Here is a 26,108-nt window from a genome sequence, read left to right as displayed (position 1 = left end):
AAGGATTGTCTTGGCGTAAGCTAATAAGGGATCTCGTCCTCGATACCAATCGGTGCAATGCCTTATCGAGGGAAGGATGATAGGCTAACCGCCGCTGACCAATTTTCCCAGTTTCCCGGCGAGCTGGTTGACTGGACCTGGTAAATTTGATACACTTATTGCAGTGGATTCTTCATTTACCTCCGTCAGTGCCCCCCACCCCGACGCGAGCGGACAGGCGAGGAGGACTGGTACCGGTACTGTAGTTTGCGAATGTTCAAGCGCACCATTGCGATGTGCCAACTTTAGGCGGGTCATATTGTATTATATGACGCTAGCTAGATTAATGAAAGGGTGATGGATTGCATATCAGTTATTCTATTACAGGGCATTGATATTACTGGGACACGGAGGTGGGGGCGGTTTACCTACTGTTTAGTTGCGGTTTACAGCACAGTACTGACTGCACTATACTGCAGTATCATACCATTCAGCAGACTAGATCCAAGCGCCTTACAGTGTTCATCCTTCATCCTTCACACTCCACTCTGTATTGAGTCGACCCATCACCGGTACTCGAGTACACCTGCAGGGGCATCTGACTTGCCTTTCCTTCCATCCATCCTATTCTCGGTGCCACGAATCCAAACCTGACAAATCCAAAGCGCCAAACAATCCCCCACCGGTAGCCCGAAAACGCCAATATCATATCATACGTTAAATTTTTATATAAACCCTATGGCACTCCCCCATCCGAGACCTTTCCTTCTCACCACTCCACACCACCCTCTCCTACCCACACTCTTTACAGTACAGTCTTCCAATCTCCAACTAGGCGCAAGCAGCCAAGGTTTGATACCAACCTTTTTACATTCTTTTCTTCCATTTCAAATTATCCATTCACTCTTTGACCCGGGTGGTCTAGCATTTTGCCTCTTCAATTCCTCCCATATCAAATCACATTCCTTACTTCAATTACCAAGCCCGACAATCACTCAAAGCAAGCAAGATCCAACGACAATATTATAAAAAATGAAGCTCACACTCGCATCTCTCCTTGCTCTTAACGCTGTCATTGCTGTTCACGGGCGTGCTAGTATGATATACCCCCCCCCCCTCCCCTCTGCTAAAGGGACAGTGGCTAATAATTAGTATAGTCCCCGAAACTCAGCCAGAAGCAATCTGGGACCGCCTCGTCGGTCGCTTCGCCAGCAGTTTTGAGGCCCATCGCCATAACAACAGAGCGGTGTTTCCAGAGTACAAGCCCTCGGGAACTCAAGGAGTCGTTCCGAGTGCCGGGACGACCGGAAGGCCGACTGGTACCGGAACGGGACCCATTGGGACAGGAGCCGTTGGGACAGGAACGTCTGTGCTGGCGGGCACGGGTACTGGGATAGTTTCCGGGACTGTGAGCGCCCCGCTTAAATCATGGGCACCAACTTTTGGCTGACAAAGACCACCTTAGGGAATTCCGACCTACGGTGCCGGAACAGGAATCTTTATTGGCACGGGTACCAGGGGTGGTGTTTACCCAACTGTAGGCTTCTCCCTCTTTGCCAATTTCTCTATAGCATCCGATTAACCTAACTTCCTTTGCCAGGGCACTGGAGTAATTCGCCCACCAACAACGAGCATCCCCCGTCAAATTCCCACCTCGATCCCCAGCCAAATTCCCACCTCAATCCCCGGCCAAATTCCTACCTCAATCCCCGAGCCATCCCAAAAACCCAATACAACTTCAAAATCCCCGCAACCCTCAACCGGCGTTCCGCCAGGTGCCACTGACCCAGTCCCACTCCCACAGTGCTCGGGAGCCACGTCTGCCGCCGAGACAAGAACAGTCACCCAACCGGCTGTGACCGTAACTCAGCCTCCTGTCACAGTAACCATGCCTGTTACCGTTACTGCACCAGCTGTCACGGTTACCGTAGCGAGCGGGGAATGTTATGATGACTCCGAAACATACTAAACAGTGGTTGTCTTGCTTGGGAGGGGGGGATCTGGTAATCCTGGAATGTAGTTTTTTTTTTCATTTTTTCATTTTTTCATTTTTTCATACTCCCTCTACCCCGATTTCTTATCGATAAACTTAGTGTGGGTGAGGGGTGTGGGGTGGGGGGCGGAGCGGTATGGTAAAGAGGGAAATTGAACTGGGTTTGAGACTCCAAATGTACAGTACTGTACTGCAAATTATAGAAGATTGTAGAAATTAAAACTTGGGCGTTCCCCGACCTAATCCATTCATTCCACTGTGGTGATCTATATCATACAAGTGCGGAAATTCCTAGCACAGCTATCCTGATCAACCGGAGATACACAGCGGGGTTATGAAACTGCCAATGTTTAATCCTAATAGGCAATATTCCCACCAAGAACCAATAAGTGATTGGTTTCGAGCTCGACAGTGATTTGGAGGGGCACCTTTCCCGGGCAATAAGCACAGAAAGTGGGATTTGCAAAATATATTATAGCAAAAAAAAACCAGTGAGTATATGAGATGAATTCACAAACCCCATTTCCGGGCACTTATTCCCTGGGACAAGTAGGGGAAGTGGTTTCAAGTCAGCCCATCAATCCCCAGACTATCGGGAGTTGGGGAGAGCATCACACTTGTAAGTGACACCGCGAGTGAAAGGGCTAGAAGAGCAAGCATGTCTCGGAATCATCATGAATACTCACTCGGTATGAGTGAGAGAACCGTGCAAACTCCTTGCAGACACAACATTTGCTAGGGCAGAACAAAAAACATGAAAGAATTGTAAACACAACATAGTCTACAGTATTTTTCAGGTGAGGGTCTAGGGGTCTGGGCCTGGACTTTGAAAACTCTGAGCGGGAAAGAAAAGAAGTGAGCAAACGATCACCAACCTTCAACAAACTACACCTCTGGTTTCCTTCGCCCATCCACCACAAAGGCTACACAATCACACCCACATCCACAAAAAAAAGCTCTATCACCAAAATGGACAGCTCAATCATAAACTCCCCGTTCCCGCACCACTCCGAACCCCCATTTGTCAGTCCGTTCATAACTCCGCGCACTCGTTCCCGCTTGCGCAACCCGACCACCCTCACCACCACCAGTACCGAGAGCACGCCTACTCCGGTGACCAGAGGCCACGGCACAGCCCGCGCCACCACTCCAAGTATCATCGGCCAGCACAAGATCAGCACCCCATCCCCCACGAAAAACACTGCTAGGCTGTCAACCCTCCCCCAACTCACACAGGCCGCCTCGAGCCCCCACTACGCTCAAGAAACCATCTCTTCTGCTGCAAAGCGTAGATACAGGGAGGAGGATGAGGAGATGGATGAGGGAATACAGGAGAGAATTGCCGTGTTGGAAGCGGAGATTCGCATGTTGAGGGAGCAGAGAGGGTGGATTGTTGGGATGATTGAGGGGCAGAAGAAGGGGGGCGGGACCATAAGCAGTGTGGAGAAGGATAAAGGGAAGGGTGGTGACAATGGCGATAACGATGACAATAATGTGGGTGATGGGGTTGTGAGAGAAGAGGGAAAGGGAGGCGGAGAGTGAGGTTTAATTTGTCGCTGGACATTCGGCTATTGGCTCTATTATTTGCGAATGGCGCTCTACTCGAGTAGTGGAGTAGTGAACCGTTTGTCGAGAGCACCCCCTACTCAAAGCCGTTACGACTTCGATGTTCTGCGCATATTATTTAAGTAACTTATGATACATTCGAGTTTCATCCATCTTCTTCACGTGACCAACGAGTGAGGCGTTGTGACCACCTAGATTTTCTGTCATTTCCTGAGCTTTGTTGGAGTGGAGTCGCGATGGTACCTTTTAATACTAGAATTATTATTTCCTTTTCGAGTCTCTCCACAGTGCTTATTTATACAACTACTAGTGAGTTTATGCGATTACATGGAGATGCAGATGGAGTTTGTGCCGCAGAACCACAATTTTACGAATGGTCTCTTGGATAGATTGAATAACATACGGTGACAAGCGTGAGGTAGATGTGCGTTAGAACAAGTAAACTCTGGTTCGTAAGGCAATCTCGACAAGGTGGAAAGGACAGGGGGTGGGATGGCTGAAAAAAACAACAACTAGCTCCAGACAAGGAATACTAGCGAGTATATATGATAAGAACAAATTAAAAATACATATTTTCAATTTCTCAATCACCAACCCTTCATCTGTACGCCGTCTTGAGTAGGTCCCTAAATTCCTCCACATCACTTTCCTTGATTCCATCGATTTCTCCAACAATTTCCAAATCCGCTTTCATCCTCTCCGCATTCGTTGTCCCATTCAAAACGCACACACCACCGCCAGCCTCCCATCCCCTACCCAACGCCAACACAAGAGCGTACATTGCCTGTTCCCTCGTCCAGCCTCTCCCCGCAGCAACCTTTCTGACAATCTCACTCCTGACGATCCCAGGATTCGCAGTGAGTGTCCAGAAACTCTGGTAGACGATACCGTGCTCCCGGCAAAACTCCAGCAACGAAAGGTCATACCCGGTATCCTCGTAAAATCTATTCTGCACAATTGAGGGTGGGACCGAAATCACTGGACTGGAATAGAGCGCGGCGAGAATCGGCAGTGAACAGTTGCTGATCCCAATATGCTTTATCTTCCCGGCAGCAACGAAACCTTCCAACACCTTCCATGCGGATATGGTCGCCTCTAAGGTACGTAGTGGGGAGCGCAGAAGCAGCGCATCAAGACATTCCACACCCAGATTCTCTAAAGAATGTTCCACTGACGCACGGACCTGTTTTTGAAGCGGGGCAGTGGGGTCGTAAGGGATTGTTGCGGGGTCCTGACCGGCCGGTGAGGAGAATTTGGTTTGGATGAAGAGGGAGTTACGTGGGAAGAGGGCTAGCGCTGGCCTTATAAGATCTTCGCGGTAGTGCTTTGGCTGGTTTGCGGTGTCAAGGCCCCGGAAGCCAGCCGAAAGAGCGGCAGATACGAGGTCAGTTGTTGAGGTAGATTTCCAGGCGGTGCCATAGAGGAAGAGAGGATGTTGAGAACCAGTTGTAGGGAGAGTGAGAGTTGGAGGCTGTGGGCAGACAGATGGCGGTGGGGTAGCATTCGCAGATGGTGCCATGGTTGAATTGGCTAGCGATCGAGTTTGGCTTATCGATGCAGAAATGGGTTGGGGAGGAGGAGGTATCTGGAGATGAGAGAAGAAAGGCAAAGAAATAGTAATGTGGGTAAAGGTTTTCAGTTTGGTGGAGGTGGTGTGCGCAGCAAAGAAGGGGGGGGATGTTGGTATCATAGGAGGGAAGAGCACGAGACGAGCTCCAAGGGCATGGTTCAATAGCCGTAGTCCGAACTAGGTTTTTAGGACGGAAGGTGGGGGATACGAGAGGCAGGGGTTTGAATCTATTCGGGCACCAAAAAATCCGATACTTTGTTGGGGAAAAGGCGACGGAGGAGTCTTTTTTTCTTTTTCTTTTTCTTTTCCCCAATCGTTGTTGCATCCATCACACAGTACGGTAACCTCTGCGTCCGGGGATAACAAGAAGCAGCCGTCCATCTCCATCCACCCATGATCCACACAAATTCCAACCAATTTTCAACCCAGGAGTGTTTAATGTGACGTCGATGGACAGGGAGAGAATGAGACCCTGCGTCATGCGCCGCCCTTTGGCTGTGTCTCTTCTTTTCTGCTTCCGAATGCCCACCAATTGTAAACTCAACCCATTCATCCGCCCAACAAACAGAATCGGCCCTCAGTTGTAGTATTGTGATTCATATAACAACGACCTGCGCTTGAGGAGAATTGAGTTCCCCCCTTCCATCGTGGACTTTTCCATCTCAGATAAGCACACCAGCTGAAAGACTATTGAGCGTTCAGATGGTCTGTGAGATAGGGTATCGCCGAGGGACAGAGAGCATGCGCCGTTGAGCACCTTCTAATATCGATAGTGAAAGTTGGCAGCATCGTATTCAAATCTAATATTGTTGAACTTGGTATACAACCACAGACAACAATAAAAGGGGTATCATACCTGTACAAACCGCACAGCACTACGGTACGGGTTGTTTAAAGGATTGGCATCTCCCGTCGGTAGACTACCTGAATGGTCCTCCTAGGTGCGCTGTGGTCTGCAGCATTGAACAGAGCGAGGGATTGTACTGGACTGTGTTGCGGAAAGACGGGTTGTCTCCAAACACCAGGCGCAGGTACTTCTACTTCGATTATGATAGTCTAGCAATTCTCTTAGCACTCTGCCTGTCACTCTCCTAGTATGATACCCTAGTGCACTGTAAGTACGGGTATGTTGGGTCATGGGGCTAACAGGATTGACAACCGGAAGATTCGAGCTTCCTTGGCAAACAATTCTTCATACATCGGGGATGCTTGTCAACTCCAAAATAAACAAAGCTGCCCCTCCAAATCATAATTTACCTAGCATACCCCGCTTCCTTCCCCAGAGTTTTTCTTCTCGCACATTTGCTGAGACTGTCTGGAGGGGGGGACAAGATGGTGCAAATCGCATTGTTACATACTCAACGAAAACCCCTCCCCCTCCTATCGTTCGGTATCATTATTGACGGATCTCCATAAGCGCAAGTTTGGCTGCCTTTTCAGCCGCCCATACTTATTATCAAGCCGTACCAAGTCTCGGATAACGAATATAGACATCGACAGGCTCCGCTGACCTTAGCATGCGCAAATAGCAAAACCTGCCTGGCCGTCTCATCCATATGACTCCCCTGATAAAGGCAACCCGCCCGAGCATCAAAGGTACGTGTGTATTTCTAATGCTCCATCAGGAATGCCTAACCCTCGCCCGCTCCTAAGTAGTATTGCCGTACCTATACTATTTTACACCGCAGCATCTCCTCTACGCATTGGGGGGCGCCCACCCCTTTGGCCTATCAGGCAAGGGAGGGAATCCGATTCCTGGAGCCTGGCAGTGTAACACCCGTGCCAGCGATCGATTGATGGCTTCCTGGTGCGTGCTGTACGAGTACCTTACCCTACCATAATCTACCTCTGTGGTATGATACTTCAATTCAGGCTGACAGTGCGCCATGAGAGTAGGAGGGTTAGGGTAATACGGCAAGCCAGGAGCCTCACAATGCTTGGCGGTGTATGTTGGCCGTGTGCCTTCTCCAGCAGCTTCCCTCCAACCCTAACAACCTCCTCACTCTTGGATCTTCTGTTTACTTTTGAAACACCCCACGATATAGCTATTCCTTCACCTTACCGAACTCGCTGTCACGAATATATATCATTCAATTCTCTTAAACGACTACTCTCCCAAAACCTCACTCCTTCACCCGAAAAAATGCCACGGGGTTCTGCTAAGGGGAAGCGTCAAAAGCAAAAATTCTATGCAGTATACAGAGGCCGAAATGCCGGAATTTTTGACGATTGGTGGCCTTTTTCTACATTCCACCGGCGATCCTTTTGTGGCTAATTTGCAGGTGACAGGAACGAAACCAGATTACAGGTTGAAGGATTTTCCGAACCAATCTTCAAGGGCTTTACCTCGCACGCCGAAGCAGAGTCTTGGATCTATGAGCAACGTGACAAGGAGATCCGCGAAGAGAATGCTCGGTTACGGATGGAATACCCTGATACTGATGAAGATGAGTCGGGAACCGGGGAGCAGCGCGGTAGCAGTTGTCCGCAGTTCTCTCAAGATGATACCGGGTTAAGGGTGAATTACCCGGACCTGGACGCCCTACCTGCTCGTTTGAGCGCCTATGGCGGTAATGGGGCTGGCGCGCCTTCCTACGTCTCTACCCCCTTAAACACCCCCTCCTCCTTCACTCCAAAACCGAGTCCTGAAGCTTTACCCCGTCTCGACCGTGATCAAAAGTGTGTTCTCTCCCTAGTGGAGCAGGGGCATAATGTGTTTTTTACGGGCCCGGCAGGCTCCGGCAAATCACTAATTTTGAAACATATTAAGAATTATCTTGATAGCATAGAGAAAACTTATGCTATAACTGCTCCAACCGGGATTGCCTCGGTACTCATTGGTGGTCAAACTATCCACTCATGGAGCAGGGTTGGGAAAGGGGACAAATCAATAGTTTATTATATAAACAAGTCAAAAAGCACCGTCAGGCATCCCGAGGCCAGGTCGCAGGGTAAGCCCGCCAAGTCGAGGGAGGCACCTTGGAAAGAGACACAGGTTTTAATCATCGATGAAATCTCCATGGTAAGTCCCGATTATCCTACCAGGTAGACGAGGGCCAATTTGCTAAGTACGGTACTCGCAGCTATCTCCAGATCTCTTTGAGAAACTGAGCGTGATAGGCCAACATGCAAGGGGCGATAATGGGTGTCCTGTGAAAGCTCCCTTCGGTGGCATGCAGCTCGTTGTGTGTGGGGATTTCTTTCAGCTTCCCCCAGTCGAAAAGGATTCGGATAAGACATGCTATCAATGCGGTATATATAAATCTCTTACTAAATCCAAATGCAGGACTGATTGGAATTACTAGGGTACCCTATCACACCTCGCGAGGAACGCTCCTATCTGCCACCCAATCACGATTACATTAGAACGAGCGTCGAGTTCCTGGACGAAATCCATGCTTTTCGAGTCGATTCTTCCCGATGGTCCCACTGCTCTAGAGCCGACCGCAGTGGAAGAATGTGTAGCCATCTCTGGAATGAGACTGTGAAGTACTGTTTCCAGACCCCAACCTGGTTCAAAATAGGATTTAAGTCGATCATTCTTACGAAGGTCTTCCGACAGCAGGACAAGGTTTGGTTAGACATGCTTGGGAAATTGAAGGTTGGCCATGTGACTCCAGAGATAATGACTTGCCTGTTAGGCCTTCGGCGGCCTCTGGGTGAGCTAGCAAGTGGCGTTAAACCTACAAGGCTTTATACGCACAGGAATACAGTGGTCGATGAAAATGAGCAAGAATTTAAGAAGCTGAAGGCCACCGAGTACTATTTTGATGCCATTGATGAAGGCACCATCAAAAATGCTAGGTACCGGAAAACATATAACTCTCAAGAGCTTAGCGAATTCAGTAATTCCCCGTTGATACCTAATTCTAGTCGACCGCTAATTCTATTCAGACTTTTTTAAAAACCTTCAGGTTCAAAAGGAGATTAAACTCAAGCACGGTGCCCAGGTCATGTTGCTCTTTAATATCGCACAAAACGAATGCCTAGTCAATGGCTCCCGGGGTGTTATTAGCGGTTTTCAGCACATGAACTTCAATACCTTCACGTCCGGCCGTGTCGCCCGCGATTTCGAGCGTCCCATGCTGAAGAAGTACTTTGAGTTCAAGCAACAAGACGGGAGAGTGCGGATTCCGCTTGTACGCTTTGCTTCGCATACCAAACCGATCCCCATCTTACCCGTATCTTGGAATACGGAAATCCCACAGTTCTACGGTTCGATGTCTGATGGTGGTCGAGATATGGTGGAACTGAGTAGGATCCAAATTCCGCTCGGTCTAGCATGGGCTACAACGGTGCACAAGAGTCAGGGCACAACCCTCGACTACGTTGCTGTTGATGTTGGCCACTCATTTGCTCCCGGGCAAGCGTACGTAGGACTCAGTCGTTGCAAGAGCCCTGAAGGAATGCAAATTCTGGGTGGCGGAAGGAATTTGGAGAAGGCTTTCCTTGTGGACGAAGCGGTTCTTGAATTTAGCAAGCGGCTAGAGGAGCAATTATCAAGAGAGAAGGAGAACGGGGATGAAGAAGCAACGATGAGGGAGGGGAGTGGGTTCGGCCAGAAGAGCGAACGCGCTAAGTATGAGGAGAAAGACAACTCCGACGAGTTCAAGAGCGATATGGATGGCTGAGAACGTGTTCCCAGGCATTTAACATGGCATTAATTTTAGAGCACGGGGAAGAAAAAAAAATGTGATTTTGGCCGCGGTGTCAGTAACTGACCATCGGTCGTGGATCTAATTCGGCCAGCTCGCCGACGCCGGGATCCAAGGAATCTTTTACTATACTTGACTCTTAATCGGGGCCTCTGATGCATGGGTTTGGCGTTTTCATTAGGCTTGTCTCCTATTTCTTCGTTTGCAATGCAGGATGTAATGTTTTCCTACAGTTGGGAGTGGCAGACTGTTGATCAAGGCCGTTGTAGTTAGATAACTGATATGTACGATAGTTCAGCTAGGGGGCAGGACTATAATATTTTCGTTAGCGGGGATATACCGGTGGTCAAATAGGCACAAATATTTAGCTATCCAGTCTGGCTAGTTTACGGCACTGTATCTTGGGAGTAATGGAGAACCTTGTTGAACCTACGGTACTATCGGGGCGCAGCTGCGAGGTGTGGGCGATGCGGAGAAACGGGTACCGTCGGTTACAGGAGCGGATGCTCTGGTTGTGGAGGTGGCTGAGGTGAGCACGGAAAGGTCATTGATGCGACCTGTTCTTGGGACAGGTCAAGGTGGGGGACTAACCAAGACCTGTGAAATAAATCCTCCCGTTTGTTTGGTTGGTGGGCCGTGGGGGCGGGAATGTCAACAGCTACTCGTGCTTGCACACTCCGTACTCGAATATCGTAGGTCTCGGTGGGTCAGTAGCAAGGGCGCAAAGAGCCAATGAAGTGGAGAATCCACCCTACCGAATCGATATCATTCATTTATCCTATTATAGAGGCTCTTGAAATGACTCTCCGGGGCTATGGAAAAAAGCAGGAATATGCGGACACTTTGGGGCGACGTTATGATACCGTAACATTTTTCCCCCTTGAGGAGGGAGGGTTCGCTGGAGCGGTAGCTAATGATTGGGGAATTATCATCCGGTCACCAAGGGTCACTCGGGAAAATCCACGCGCCATAGCGGCTATTGGACTACCCTAGTAGTTTTTTTTTTTTTAGGGAGGGCGACTGAGGAACGTTACGATAATGATAACCCTTAACAGCAAGACATAGCATGTGAAAGAAACAGTTATCTACAAAAAAACAAAAAAGACAAGACAGAAAGAAAAAAAGAGGTACACCTAAGAATAAGAACAGAAGAAAGAAAAAAAGAAAGAAAATACAATATGTATTACCCCTACCGAAAAGAAAAGAAATCCCGGTACTTGTAGGTTAGAGTGAAAAGTTTCAAGAGACCAGCCAGATTATAGCCACCCGTAAAAAGGTTCTTAGGATACGCTCAGAGAATTAGAAGCCAGCCTCGTATTCATGGGCAACGCCTCATCCAAATTGACAGAATCCGTCCAGAAGCACAGAAGCGTCTTCCCAGTGCGGCTGCTGGAGAACACAGTGCCATACTTCTTCATAACGCGCTTGACCTCCTCGACGTCCTTCTTCCTTTCCTGCAGCAGGATGCGGCGCTTCTCCTCGAGCGAAAGTGGCTTGCTAACGTACTCCTCACGCACAAAGTCGACGAAGGTGACCACATCCTCGAGCGTGGACATGGCACCTAGCGAAGCCCTGAGGGCCCCGACGTGCTTCCCGTCAATCACGTCCCGGTTGTCCCCGCACATCTTCCCCGAGTGGAAGAAGCTCATCATTTTCTCCTTGCTGAGGCGACAGTACTGCTGCACGCCGCCAGGATTGCAGTGTCCGCCGGAGCGCACGTGTATATTCCTCGCGCTGGCGGCGGCCTCCACGGCTAGGTAACTGATGGGCTCGCCGCGGGAGTCGCAGAGATTGAAGGTGACCACGGGTCCCTGCCGCTTCGGGTCGCCGTACTTCTCCTCGGTGTATATCTCCACAAGCTTCCGGCCCGTGCTGCGGTGCGTGAGTTCCGCCAGCATGCCGGCCAGCATGGCCGCGAGGGACGCAGTGTGCGCGGATATCCTCTCGAACGATTCGTATAGCCTCTTGTGCGTGTCGATGGCGTGCCCGAGCGCGATGATACTGTGGAAGGCGCACGTGCCGTCCTCGAGATGTTCGTGTGGGTCCTTGTGGTACATCCGCTTCACGTGGTCCATCGACGCCATCAATTGCCCGACGGTGCCGCCGCCAAAGTAGCGTCTGTGCTGTAGCACGCCCGCCGACTCCCGCCGCACGATGAGCGCCCCGAGGTCGGGGTAGCCGAACATCTTGTAGAAGCTGCACACGATGAAGTCTGGTGAGGCATCCGCGTCCGAGAGGTCGAGCGGCGAGGTCATCACCAGCGCTGCAGCATCGAAGAGCGAGTAGTACCGTCCTCCCCGCGTCTCGCGGAGCTTGGATGACCAAGCATGGATGGGCAGGCGGCGACCGGAGAAGTTTGACTGGCCCGGCCATGCAAACAGGCCCAGACTGCCTTCTTCCTCTCCTTCTTCCTCATCCTCCTCCGGAGAGTCCAACCAAGCCTCGACCTCCTCGTCTCCCCAAAAGCACTCTGCGGACCCCGCCATCCCCCGCGGCCCGATCAAGCTCGTATGGCAGTCCTTATGAAACCTGTACTTGAAGTTCCCCTTCCCCTTCCCCCCATCCTGCCCATGTCCGGTGAACGAGTCGGCCACCAGCTTCACCCCCGCGGTGGTGTTGGCGCAGAAGATCACATCGTACTTGGCCGGGTCGGCCTTGAAGAGCGCTAGCACTTTCAGCCTTACGGCCGTCACTTTTCTCGCCGAGAGCTTGGAGCTGGGGTTCTCCGAGTGGGGGTTGCCGTACAGGTTCTCACGGAGGTCTGCTGAGATGGTGGTCAGGAGGGATTCTGCGTAGAGGGTTGTGCCACTGTGATCGAGGTAGGTTTGGTCTGCATGTGGGAGTGGTGTCATATCAGTATGGGATATATATGGCTAATGGGACGGACTGAATGGGGATGGGGTGGAAGTGGGTGTATGGTATGTGGAAATCCCTCACCTTTCAACTGGGGGTATTCTTTGATTCGAAGTTTTTCAATGTTCGGGTTGTAGCCTGGGTTTAGCTCGTACCTTGCCCTCAGGCCGCGCTTGGAGGCGCGGGATCTGAAGGAGGGCGACATTCTGGAGGGTGGCGGTGGTAGGGTGAGAGGGAGGAATGCTCTGGGAGTAGTGTGAGGGAGTGTGTAGGGTAAGGGCGGAGGATTCTAACGGATAGTGTGGCAAAGAGGAATGAAGATATCTGAAGGGTTATATCCGACAATAGGCAGAATACTGATGGCGGGAGACCCTTATACAACCTCTTGATAGTTTCGAAATGTGAAGGAAAACTATCTGATATTGATATAGGATGAAGAGACGACGGAGTGGGTATTTATAGCTGACTTATTTCCGGACTCAGCCCTCAGCCCTTCTTTAGCAGAAACATATCCGACAGTTCGGTGTCCGAATCTAGGCGAGTGGGATCCTATGATGAGGTATTTTCCAACCCACCATTACCGCTGGCACCATCTCCGAATATGAGCGGGAATCCGAAGATGCCCGTACCGTATTAATCCATTACTGCCCTTATCCTCCGGCTGGTGCTCCTCCTACACTGCTGAGCTCTTTTTCTCACTTTTGGTACGGAACTCACTCGTGATCCTTTCATATTCCCCCCCTCCCCCCCCTCCCCTCCTCCTCCACCACCACCTCCTCCTCCTCACCCCCAACCCCTGCTTTCGTCCCATCATCCTTTCATCCAATCTATGATACTCTACCTCTACCCTAGTTTAACCCAACCTAGCTTCTTGCCCTTGCCCTTGCCCTTTCTCCCCCCTCCTTCCACTTCCTACCTGACCACACTCAACCTCGCCGTCCCAGCCACGCTGAACTGGAAATCGAAAATATTTTGTGAGAGAAGGGGAATTGGTCGGCGTCAATCGAGAGCCGTAAAGGATATCCACTCCCGAGACGAAACAATGGTTTAGTTTAGTTTAGTCCAGACCCCACCTTTATCAGGGTTTCTTTTTTTCCTCCGCTAGTGGTGGTGGTGATGATGATTCTGCTCCTCCTGCTCCTCCTGCTCCTCCTTCCTGCGTGCCTGCCTAGAATGTTACTGTCACTATTGTCACCCATCCCGGCCCACCATCACTCGCTCACTCATTCACCCCACTACTCCCAGCAAACTTCGCTAGCCAGTAATTAATCCAAGCAAGCAAAAGTGTAAGCTTATAGACGCGCAAGGAAACAGCTAGACAGGGGAGAGATAGTAGGGAAGCTTGATTCAGCTACTGTATGCTGCTATATGTACACTCCCTTTACTGTACTGTACCGTATTGTAGTGGCGATAGTAATGGTGGTAGTGACATCAGCAGTAGCGTAGTAATGGCAGTGGTAGAGGTAGTAGTAGTAATAGTAGTAGTAGTAGCAGGTGTCAGAAACTAAGAAGGGAAGGGTGAATGATTCACTACTACCTGTGCCGCACCGCACCCTTCCGCGAAAAACACTAGCCCCACTGCACGGCGCATACAGTATGCTCCTTCCCACACACTTTGCTTTTGTGTTTTTTGTCTTCTTTTTTTGTTTTTTTCACCCTCTCTTCATGATTCGTAGGCTACCAAGGCAGGTAGGCAGGCAGGCAAATAGGGTAGTTTTGGGTTTAGGTTGTTATATGTGTGCGGACACCATAGGCTGGTAGGTATTCTGCAGGGTGGTGGGTATGATAGATATGATGGTAAGGGCCGGGCTATGCGGTTATGTGATTACTATCATGAAGAAATGGAAATGGAAAAGAAAAAGAAAAAAGAGCGAGAGCGAGAGAGAGAGTTCATATCCACGTGCAATGCGTTGTCTTGAATCTTTTCCGAAGGATGGATAGAGAAGGGTAGACTTACTTACTGACTGACTGGCTCATTTACGTACTCACTTGCTTACTGACTGGCTGGCGAGTCTAGGACCTATTGATATAGTAATCAGATGTGGTTGAAACTGCGTACTAGAGGCCGGGCGCCAACTAGGAGTGAGGGAGGCAGAGTGATTGAGTGAATGATTGAGATGAGGGGAACATAGTGTGGTGTATCATCGTCATCATGGAGAATAGGTCGGGTAAACAGTTATGGTATTACGGGCATTGGATAGATGTGGGAAAGAATCGGTGGTGGGGGGTAAGGAAGGGGGGGGGGAGGGGCAAAATATGGGTTTTACCTGGGAGACACAAACCATGGAGGGGGGTGGGGCGGGTTGTTTTCTGACAAGCAAGGCGTGGCAGTGATACGAGTGACTTGCTGGCTGGCCGAGGAATACATCTTTTTTGCCAGTTCCTGCGACGATCCTTTTGAGCTCTGGGTGAAACATGTTATTGTACCGTAAATTACCCAAGAACCCAGGCGGAGGGTCTAACAGAAGGGAGAATACACCCGGAAACGCAGGTACTGAACGCTCTGAAGGAAGATTTCCCCCCTTCCATTCCTAGTCTGCCCCACGCACCACCACAAGTCCTGCCAGCACCGGCTGTATGCCGAATCGGGAACAAAAACGTCCACTAACCAGAAACAGAGACAGAAGTCTCATACATCTCTTCTGCGTCTACCCATTCACCCATCCATCATCTCTCATCAGCTGAAAGCTCAAACCGAAACATTGAGCATCCCATCACATCCCCATTGCCCATCCCATCTCAATCCTTATCCCAATTCCACTATCATCCACCCCATTAATTTAGCAAACCTTCCCTTCCAAATCATCACATCCACATATTATATTTCCAATCCTTATCACACATCACGCATCGCACACTTCCCCCCCCCCTCCCCCTCCCCCCTACATCGGTTTGTCCGAAGTAGCCTCGCCGACCACCCTCAGCTGCGCATCCCAGCAGCAAGAACCCGATTGGATTGTGCGGGGAGCGTAATCCTCCCAGAATATTTCCGGATTGGGTGGATGGAGGGTGTGCTCGATAAGCGAGGTTCTGGATCGGTAGAAAGGAAGCAGGATCTGCCGGGTTGGAAAGTGATAGGTGAGGTTGTATCGCGTCCTCCGCATGGTGGTTGTACAAGTGTGGGATGGGTTTTGATCTGGGCTGGTAGACGCGACTGACGCCCTCTAATGAGACTGTTCCAGAGTGGGGGGAGCTTTTTAGTTGGACGTGGTGTGGTGGGTGTTGCTGCGAGGGATATACTCGAGTGCCGGTATGCAGCGTGTTCGGGGTGGGAGTAAGCTTGTCGGTGTAGGGCGCCTGGCGCTTATGATAGGACCAGCAGGAATGGCAGTGAGCTTACACCGGGCCCGAGAAAGTGATGACACTCGCTTAAGCTTATTGCGTGGATACGGATTCCTGCCCTGCACCCCCTGTTCTAATAAAGTCTACGCCCGTCACCGGCATTGTGCTCGAGTATCATTAGGTGCGCTGTATAAACTCTTCATCAAAGCCATTAATTCAAGTGCACCGATCACAGCTACTATCTTGCTCCAGACCTACACAGCACTGTAGGCAAAACCAAAACTAGGTACGAAGTCCCCCTCCCCCACACCCCTCCCAGAAAATTCCAAGGGGGGTCAAAAGTATCACCTTCGATTGGCCCAATGGATAGTGACCCCGATCGATCCACCCAACCAATCACCGTCGTCCATTTCATCTCATCCTCTAGTTTCTGATCCAGTTTCTCGCAAGAGCAAAGGCTAGGCCATTACGGACGGGTCATGCCGAAATCCACGAATATCCACTTCCTCACCGCCCGATCCAACAGTGAAGGATAACAGGCATGGGAGCACGAACTTAACGTAAAGCCTAGGAAATTCCCGAGATGCGGCGCTGAGACAGGATGCCAAGATAAATCCGGAGGCAAGGGGAAGACAGCCTGGGGCCCGGCCTGGCCCAAACTGTTCTATTACAGTACCGGTATTCTATTCTATTCAAGCATTGTCGGCATTAACAGCAGTCACCTTAGTCATTGCAGTTTAGATTTTGCCTTGGTCATTGTTTACACCCTACGAGTATCATTCCTTGCAAGGATAGTCTAACTATTGTGCGTGGACAAAATTAACCTCGATTCAACAGAGGAAAATCTTCAGCGATGACAACCACACTCACCCACCAATCCACTATCATGAAAACCAAAAAAAAAATTAAAAGATGTAAATACATAGTAGAAATTAATATTTGGTATACCATCCATCAGCCTTAATAATTGCCTCTATTCTATCCACCATTGATCCAGTTAAAGTATCAAAAACCTTTGAGTCAAGAAGTTCCCAACAATGAGTGATAGCCTCTACTATTGCCTTCTTGACCACATTGACATCACCCTTCATAAGATATAGCTCAAGGTAGTGCTTGTGAAGCTTACCTTTCACTGAGATCAAATATTTTCAATTGGATTGAGATCTGGTAAATAGGCCAGAATTTCCATCAGTGTAATTTCCTATCCTCTGAGCCATCTCCTAAAAGGCAAGTAAGTCTTAGCATTGTCAATGATAAAAAATACCTCTTCTTCTCCAGCCTTTTCTCTGATATTCTCCCATATTCCTAGAAAGTCATAATGATCATAAATATTAATAATTGACTTCTCAGTAACTCCACCCCTAGCAGAAGGATTAGGAAAAACAGGCAAAAAGAGACTATGATTTTGACTATAAAAACAACTAGTCATTATCTGGCTAATCCTGTTAGGAATACCGGGATCCAATACCTAGAAATTATCCTAAGTAGGGTAACCTCACCTGGAATCAAAATCCCTAATCTCCAACACCCTCCTCTGGCCCCCTTACGGGGCCCGTACATCATCATACATATTAATCTCAGTTACATAGCTCAATTGGAAGATCATGTGACTCTTCACCAAAGGTCACGTGTTCTCAACTCCTATTATCGTCAAAGTTATTTCTGGTAATGAGTTATTTTCTACCAATACTACTTGCAACTGCAAGGCTCCCTGCACAACAACCAAGAACTTCTGACCAAAGGTTTATATTTCTATCCTATAGAAGTGCTTCTCCTCTACACGGAGGAAGTTACTGGATAAGAATCCATCAGTAGGGTCAAGAAATATTGAGCTTTGAAGTTGGCAACCTAAGAAGGCTACATACACGACTTTACAGAGTTACCTAAAGCAACCAAGGGTTGCCGACTGAGAGAATATTTATCAATCCAGTGGAATAGCTTTCTGCAAATTAGTAGGAAGTCCGCTGCAAGATATCTATCAGTTGAGTAAGGAGTTATGAAGGTTTAAAGTCAAGTGACCAAAAAAGATTACAATTATGACTACCTTTGCAGATGCAACTCGCAGATGAAACTGATTATTTTATCAATAACGGAGATAATTGGGGCCAAGTCTAAAGACTCTAATGATCAGATAACTAATATTGGGAACAGTATGGTTCCTAGTTAGTTATATCGTAATTGCTGAAGAGGGTGTGGTAATTTTCAAGGTCTCCAGGTGTTCACACCTTTTAAGAATACCCGACATTGCAAGTTATAATCAAAGAGGTACATAGTTGTATAATAAATAGATGTAATCCACGAATACTCAGATGCAGAATATAAATATCGAAGTGCCTCCTAAGCTTTACACATCATCAAGCAACAGAGAAGAGACTTTAATGATATAATATTGTTTTTACAATTCTATCTTACTTTACCAAATCTACTTTACTCTTAGTAGTCATAAATAAAATGAGTGAATTTGAGCCTTCCTAGACAATCTCCATCTACAGAAACGAATCTTGGTTGGCCCAGACAATTCTGAAGTCTATTAGATTATCTCCGCCTAACAAATCCCTCTCTCTCCTCTCCTCTTCCTTGGTTCAACACAATTCTTATTCCATTTCTTATATAAGTATCTGAAAACTCATTTTTTCCTCTTTTCTCCTTCTCTTTCCACAGCTACCTCATCTCCTCACATTGTCTTCCTTCTCCACATCTTCTTTGTCTAATGCCTATGAGCTAATGTATGGTATCGTAATATGACACAGGTCCATGAACTGATATACGGGTTTCACCAGTAGTTCCGATGCATGAGTTGATTTAATTACTTTGTACCTCAAGAAATATAAGTCTAATTGAGAAGAAAAGACCAGATTTAGAATAAGAAATGAAAGGAGAATGTAACTATGAAAGAAAAAAGCCTAGGGGAAGAAAATTAAAACTTCAAAAATAAATAAATAGGGGTGGCGGGGGGGGAGGAAGAACATAGTACTATGAGAAGGTACAAGGAAGAAAAATATAAATACTATGACCTCCGGGAGCGAAGGGGCATGTGTAAGAATCAGTCAGGTTTAGTACTCTTTTGAGCATGGAATGGACTGGTAAAAGGATGTCTTTGCTGAGTTCCAAGTGGAGAGTTCCAATCACTATCACTCAAGATTTCTTCCTCACTTTCTTCCATCACAGAATTGATGAACATTACTATAAGGGTATTCGCAATAACCACGTTTCGAACCAGCCAATCTGGGGTAAGAGGAGAGGAATACTGTGGCTGTGTTGTTTTTGATTTCTGAGGTAGTTTGTGTAACCGGTATGGGTACTGAGTTATTGGTTTTGTTTTATGTTTTGTTTTAAGTATCGCTTTGATATTTAAAGAGTTTTACCGAAGAGTATCAATTGATACCTTTGATTAGTTTCGTTTATGCTAGACATGAACAGATTTGTGTATTTAAAGACCGCCTGTTTCTACGATAGAAAAAGGCAGACTTCAACAGACAGTATTTCAATATACTTGGTTGAACGGTTACTTCTTTGTTCCTCAGTACACCCTCGAAGCCTCCTTTAGTTCTCAGCTCTCGCCTCCTCTCTGGAAGAGCAGGCCACCTGCCAACTATCGTATCTATTACCGATAACGTGATTAGCACCTTGCGAACATGTTACAGTTTGGTAGAAACTTTGTGTCTGGCTCAGTAGATTGAAGCAACACTTTTTTTCTTTATCATTCTTCTCAATACGTACATCACGAAGGCGGATGAGCTCAGCTCCGTCTAGAACCCGGGCAACGGACAGCTGTCGTTTATCTGTAGTGTTGTAGAGGCTTGCTGTACCCTGAAGATGTTGGTTGGTCTCCAGGTAGAGATCTTTTTCAGCGATTTCAACTTCCAACTGATGTCCTAGATCACGTAAAAGTCCCACCACCTGATCCCTAATACCCACCCTTTCTACCTGTGTTTTATCCTCTAAAGTTAGAAGCCCAAGATCAAGTATACTGTTTCCCATCTTAACCTTATTTCAGATATCCTGAGCATTTCTTGGATTCTTACTAAGTCCAAGCATATCTCGCTGCTTCGGCCTTTCTGGAGCGACCTATTGTAATACACGATGGGGATTGAGAGGCCAGATCCCAGTTGTACTAAAGGCTCTTTGGATTGTTGTAGGCCTCATGGTATGATCATGTGCCTCTGTCAAAAAAGGAATAAAAACAGCCTTTTTTATTCCTTCCAAACTCTGGCCAGAGTGAAGGTGTTTATCTACGGCCAGTCCATAGAAATGTTGGTATAGTGAAAAGAGCCTCACGTCGAGAGGCTATAATAAATGTGTAGAATGTGAGGGTAGGCAAAGAAGAAGGATGTCATGCTCGATACAAAACTGAATAAACGAGAAGGTAATGTGGGATCCATGTTCATCAAAAATTAAGAGCTGAGTTTCTCCAATACCCACTATACTACTTGACTCTAAGTCAAACAAATCCTCCAGCCACTTCAATGCAAGGAGATTGTCAGTTCAACCTTTAGGTGAGTAGCTAAAGCGATATTCTCGTTCCCTGTCAGTGAGATTGCGGTACCAGCCCAGGTAATGACCTTTGCCCTTATTGATAACAAATGGAGCAAGTGCAGCTCCACTCACACACATAGTCTCAATTACTGTGATAAGTTCTTGCTTGCTATCATGAGTCACATGAGGGTTCCTATGGCCTCTTCAACACAGCACCTTTGTCTGTGTTGCCAGCTCCATCACAAAGCCTTTTTCATCCATATTGAAAATTTGACAGGCTTTCAAATTGTGAACTCATATCAGGCAGTCTAACTTGGTGAAATAATCTTGCAAAAGGGTAGGGTCCTTCACATATGATCGCTGATGCTCTAGCCGTGTACTTAGCTTTGCTGCTAAGGATAGATTCCGGGTCAGAAAGCGATTGATCCAATTCTGCCCTACTGGTAATCGCTCCACACCTGTCCACTTCCACTCCAAGAAAATTGCCATATCTTTCACCATATCAAGCTGTGGTGGAAAGCCATTATTATCTTGTCGCTGACAACAGCAGATAATGGCAACCTCTTCCGAGTTTGAAAGGCATTGTTGATTCTTGTATAACTCAATGCAGCTCCAGTGAGTGCTCTTCATTCGTTGGTAGAGGGTTCACTTGTTTACTTAGAATTCTTCTGCTGCCTCAGACACTGGAATTGGATTTTGCAGTCGCTTTGTGGCCTTGATTACTGTCTGGAGTCTTTCTTCATATTCAGAAGTCTTCCTCACTGTCACTTTCCCCATGGTTGATGGTTGTATTATCAATTTCGCTATTTTCATTCGCAGAAGCAGGTTTGATGTTCAGACAATACCAGGTCTCACATGACGCCAAGGTGAGTGTCAAATCATAATGCTGTGTCACATCACCATGCTTTACGTTAATGCCCATTCCAACCTCTCTTGAGCTAGATCCTCATCCAAATGAACTCTCTCTTATACTATCCACTTTCTAAGATACTTTTTTTCAAGTCTTCTCCTTACTGTCCTACTAGAAACATTGGAAGCAACTTGCTCAGCAATGTCAGAATAGATAGTATGGTGATTTTTAAGAGCTTCCTCCACTATAGCATCATCCTGTGATTTGGTATTTTTAGGATGTCTTCCTCTACCCTTATTCTCCTTGCCCTCTTAATGTCCCATTGTAATTGTGTCTCTGACAGTAGTGTAGGGGATATTAAGAAACTGGGAAATTTGCTGATATCTCATCTGAGGCTTGTGTAACCCGAGATTGCTCCCCCTGGTAAACTCAGAGAGATGTGTGGAGGGAATAGGTTTTTTGGCATGACTGCGAAGAATAGGAGGCATAGTTTATTGAAAAAAAGAATTGAGCAGAATGGTTTCTTCTTGGTTGACTTAGAGCAATTTTTTTAGGTACTGTTGAGAGTGCGGAGTGATGAAGAGGGGTATGTTGCCACAGATTGTTGAATGGCGGTTAATTTTGTCAACTCACAATACCAGTTTACACCGACCGCCGACCGGTGGGGTGGTACTGCAGGGGTGTCCATGATCCCTACCGTACCTCTGATGCCAAGTGCGAGGCCTCGGTATTTCGCCTCTCCCGATCACTTGTTGCTCTGGTCACGACGTTTTCCGCAGGCGTTAGTCTACTGCATTACTTGTATAATTCAGAGACTGCTGTGTGTCTCTCTTCCACAGCACCCGCCTCATCCTCACGTTTCCCTCACCACCGCCTCCTCCTCCTCTAGCAGAGCTGCACCCCGCTCACCGTATGTACTCGAGTACCCGTACCGTACTCGCGCAGTCAACTTGGCTAGACTCTCCACTTGGCGAGTTCGTCCGTCCACTCGTTCGCCCCGCGCGGTTTAACCGAACTCGGACCTCGCACAAGTGTTTATAAGGGCAATTCGGCATCAATCCGGTCTCAGATAATTGGAGTACCTATTCGGGGGTTCATTAGTATTATTATTATTATTATTTCTCTTTATTGGGCTGACGGAACTGCGCATAGACTATTGGTCACTTTGGGGGCCGAAAAACGAAGGAGGGAAAGGGCAAGGAGAAAAAAGAAATAAGAAATAAGAAAAGAAATCCCACGATTCAAACACGCGCGTACTGGCGATAATACCGGTAGTCTACGTAGGTATCGCTATCCGAGCCAGAAACGCACCACAAAGCCATGTGGACTCTAGGTTGGCCCCGCAGTCACATATCCAATCCACACTACCCATTTCTTATCTAAGACCTTTATCACATAAATGCCAAATCTTTGTGCGAGCAGAGTATTTTTGGCAGGGAAGGGGAGTGAAGTGAAGATTAAGAAAAAGAAAAAGAAGGCGTATGACCGGGCCCCCGAGCTTCCCCTCTACCCCCCCCCCAACCCCTCAAGCGACCTGATAAGGCATTTAGCCCACAGTGTTCCGGACTCTCCATTTTGTGAACTTGGGCTAGATGTATGCACAGTGCCGAAATGCGGTGAATCGAGTGATCCTCGGTGACCGCTTCCGAAAAAGAAGGAAAAATAAAACGTAGTTGCATGATGCGGCATGAACTGCTGGAGGGTCGGAGTGCTGTGTGAGTGAGTGAGCGGGTTTCATACGATTATCAGACCGCGCCGTTCGGAGCTGGCGGGAAGATACCCACATACACACAAGTAAACGCCAAACTGTCGTAAAAATTGATTTCTTTTCTTTTTTTCTCTCGTTTTTTTCTTTTTGCCTCAATCCCTCCCTCGCTATTTGTTAGGATCCCCTTCACCCTCCCCCGCTCCCGTCCGAGACGGCACATGTAGTGTAGTAAGTTACGGTACTTGAGTACATAGATTCACCTATGCATGGTAGTAAGGCTCTCCCTCGAGATTTCTTTCTAAGGTCGGCTTTTGCTCCTGTACCGTTCCGTACGATAGGACTTTTGCAAAGGCTTCTCTTATATCCCATCTTTTCTTACGTTCGGCCCGCGGCACCGGGTCACCGGCGTTGTTGGCGGGCGGGCGGGCGGGGGACTAGAGGGAGAGGGCAACGGTGACTTGTGCGCGCATGGCAGGGGGACCCCTTTTTAGGTAAGCCTGACAGCGCGCTCTTTTCTCCTGTCGGGCGGTGGGTATAATGTAGTAGTGTAGTAGCCCTCTTGAGACCTCGAGGAAAGCGGAAACGATTTAGAGTTATTTGTTGGTCCCGTTTTCCCTTAATTATTTTCTTTCTGTTATTCCGTTTTGCTGGGAATGTCTCTTTGCTGCCGCAGGAGGAAAGGGGAGGGGTAGATGGCAGAAAACTTAACGAGTTGGTGACATGGATTAGTTAAGTCAATCTAGGCATGTTTCGAGATAAATTGAATAGCACAATGCGAGGCTTCAATCATTTGGGCGTGAGGGGAATGAGCCGGACTAGCCGTTCATTTACAATTCTGTCAAAAACTCGAGTTAATATATGTAACCCTTCTGCTACGTAACTCGAGTGATAGAGGTTGAAGTCAGGAGAAAGCATGATATCAAAAGACTTATCCGTTGGTGTTTAACGAAATCTCCAGCAGCGAGTATAGCGACTGCAGATACAAACATAGTTTTTGGGATAAGGCAGAGGGGAGAGGAGTCAGTGAGTAAATGACTTACATATTTTCTAGCCCTCTTTTTCAGGAAGAGATTTCAAAATAACTACCTAGGGCTATCTTCCAAACCCCCCTCTCTTCAAAGAAGGCTAATCCAGTGATTAGGGAACCACCGGGGCAAGAATTGCAGAAAGAGACCGGGAGAGCAATATGGCTTCGTCAGCCTCGAGAAGCAACTACCCCTACGGAAGCCGAATGGTGGTCTCGAGTGCTGAACTCCTGCCCAACTTTCCCCGGCTGCGGTGGCGGGAGTGGATTGTTGACTGAGGCAAGGATATAATCCACTCTGTATGCCCATCCTCCCCGAGTGGTAGAAATATGTGGAGCTCTTAGTGCTTACGCGCTTGGCGGAAGCACTCGCCGCGCCCACCACACCGCCGATTGCCTCCTCGAGCGCCTTTGAACTTGATAGCCATGTGGTGATTCCACGCCCGGATCACAGTTTGACTGTCAGGGCGTATCCCCCTCAATTGGTGGCCCTGTGTATTCCATCTAGATGTCCAATATAGAGCTGACCGCTCTACCATCAGTCAAGTTAGCCATCATCTCCCTAGGGAACTAAAGGGCGGAGCACAAATGGATATTAGAGCACGAACCCGAAGTTAGATCGAGGGCCTGACCTGTTAGGCGCATAGCATTCACAAAGGATCTAAGGATGGGAGAGAAAAAATATCCACGATGTAGAGATTTTCTTTGTGTATATGGCCCTGGAGGGAGATAGTTGTCAAAAAGGAAGTAGAGAAAGATAGAAGGAAACTCCCTTGTACAGGCAGGTCGGCCAAATGTGTTGGCGATTTCTGTAGAGGAGATAGAGCTCAGCATTAAGAAAATATGATAGTTAAAAATCGAGAATCAAAAATAAAAAAATAACTCCACGGTTTGTGTGTCGAGTTGAGCCAGTAGGATGGTCACGTGGTATCACTCGGGGAGGGGTATGTAGCGCGCCTGCTGGAGCTTCAGATTGCAATATTTTGCTTCCAAATTCGGTCCATATTGGAAGACCAGAGAAAGCCCCTCGAGGCCTCAAGGGATGTGGAAACTGTCTGCTTCATTTCCACTTTTGCGGTCAGTTTCGGGCTATTGGCCAGGGCCTTCGAGGCCGACCTCCCACTCTCTGCGGCCAAAGTCAACAAATATCCCAGAAATCCCCGAAGCCATCCGTACCAGCAGCGGTAGAAATATATATAGGGGAAGGAGCATGAACTGAAGACCTAATCGCTCTCCAATTTCTTCTATCATATCTACGGGCGGAAGACAGGGTTATAAAGACAGAGGAATGCCGTTGAAAGCCACATTCCATTGTGCCACTTGGAGATCTTCTGAGCACGCAATAGCTTGTGGATGTTCCAATACCACTTTGGCTCTCCAGAGCACGCAATCTAGAGTCATCTTAGTGATACTCACAGTACGAGTACAAGTACAGTATCATCCTCCAGCCAATCTCGATGCAGGGTCTGGAACTCCCGCAGTATCACGCAATCTTCAGGGGTATTGACACCACATCCCCCGTCGTGTCTTGGCGCAGGGGGGCCGAAGCAATACCGGTAATCATCAAAGAGAAAGTTAAGGATTTGCGGAATGGCGTAGAACAACTGACAAACGGTAGCACCAAAATTGGATATTTGCTACCTTGTCTGTCTCCCATTTTTCCGCCCGATCTGTTACCGTTAGGGATGCTTCGTGATCGGTGGACAGGAGGGTTTAGCCAGAGTAAAGCAGGAAATCTGATCGGATGGATTTGGTTCTGCTTTTAGGCTAACCGCAGAATCGTGTCGGGTGGTATGTCGCTTCGGCAGGTATGACACTGGAGTACTCGTACGTTCGAGAGGTCTTTGGGGCACTGAACCAGACGTCATGCTTAGCTAACAAGTTAACCAAATCACGTGGGGTTGGTATTCTACCCTCCCCACATACCTGCAGAAGCGAAACATACCGGTATCACCCGACACGATTCTGCTCGAGTACTTATGCTAGCGTCAGGACTTCAAAAATGATGAGCAGAAGCGTATGTATCATATCAACCCAAACCATTCTACTTCACTCCTTTCGTTCAATGGATCCTGGAGTGGCAAAATTTTGGTAAGCTGATAATAGTCCAATATCCCTTCAGATATTTCCACAATAGTTCAAGGAATTCTTC

At 48.0% G+C, this 26,108-nt stretch overlaps 5 protein-coding genes; 1 reads left to right on the top strand and 4 right to left on the bottom strand.

Annotated features, from left to right (window-relative positions):
* The first annotated feature begins 476 nt into the window (after positions 1-476).
* On the top strand, positions 477-2,210 carry GSTUM_00008549001 (uncharacterized protein). XM_002840119.2 has 5 exons: positions 477-829; positions 905-1,075; positions 1,137-1,387; positions 1,445-1,516; positions 1,580-2,210. Exons 2-5 carry the CDS (start codon positions 1,012-1,014, stop codon positions 1,946-1,948), a joined length of 756 nt encoding a protein of 251 aa, XP_002840165.1. The 5' UTR covers positions 477-829; positions 905-1,011; the 3' UTR covers positions 1,949-2,210.
* Positions 2,211-4,031: 1,821 nt separating this feature from the next.
* On the bottom strand, positions 4,032-5,116 carry GSTUM_00008548001 (uncharacterized protein). XM_002840118.2 has 1 exon: positions 4,032-5,116. The coding sequence occupies exon 1, from the start codon at positions 5,055-5,057 to the stop codon at positions 4,137-4,139; it is 921 nt and encodes a 306-aa protein (XP_002840164.1). The 5' UTR covers positions 5,058-5,116; the 3' UTR covers positions 4,032-4,136.
* Positions 5,117-11,043: 5,927 nt separating this feature from the next.
* On the bottom strand, positions 11,044-12,821 carry GSTUM_00008546001 (uncharacterized protein; the record flags this gene model as incomplete). The annotated part of the gene is made up of 2 exons (XM_002840117.1): positions 11,044-12,593; positions 12,701-12,821. 2 exons carry the CDS (start codon positions 12,819-12,821, stop codon positions 11,044-11,046), a joined length of 1,671 nt encoding a protein of 556 aa, XP_002840163.1.
* A 9,195-nt stretch (positions 12,822-22,016) lies between these two features.
* Positions 22,017-23,342, bottom strand: GSTUM_00008545001 (uncharacterized protein). XM_002840116.2 has 3 exons: positions 23,013-23,342; positions 22,463-22,935; positions 22,017-22,306 (listed from the first exon to the last, which is right to left on the bottom strand). The coding sequence occupies exons 1-2, from the start codon at positions 23,150-23,152 to the stop codon at positions 22,731-22,733; spliced, it is 345 nt and encodes a 114-aa protein (XP_002840162.1). The 5' UTR covers positions 23,153-23,342; the 3' UTR covers positions 22,017-22,306; positions 22,463-22,730.
* Position 23,343: 1 nt separating this feature from the next.
* Positions 23,344-25,189, bottom strand: GSTUM_00008544001 (uncharacterized protein). XM_002840115.2 has 5 exons: positions 24,565-25,189; positions 24,409-24,488; positions 24,082-24,353; positions 23,973-23,987; positions 23,344-23,767 (listed from the first exon to the last, which is right to left on the bottom strand). The coding sequence occupies exons 1-5, from the start codon at positions 24,788-24,790 to the stop codon at positions 23,719-23,721; spliced, it is 642 nt and encodes a 213-aa protein (XP_002840161.1). The 5' UTR covers positions 24,791-25,189; the 3' UTR covers positions 23,344-23,718.
* Positions 25,190-26,108: the final 919 nt, after the last annotated feature.

Source organism: Tuber melanosporum (assembly GCF_000151645.1).
Source record: "Tuber melanosporum whole genome shotgun sequence assembly, scaffold_48, strain Mel28".
NCBI classification, from domain to species: Eukaryota; Fungi; Ascomycota; class Pezizomycetes; order Pezizales; family Tuberaceae; genus Tuber; species Tuber melanosporum.
This window is presented reverse-complemented; position numbering and strand designations above follow the sequence as displayed.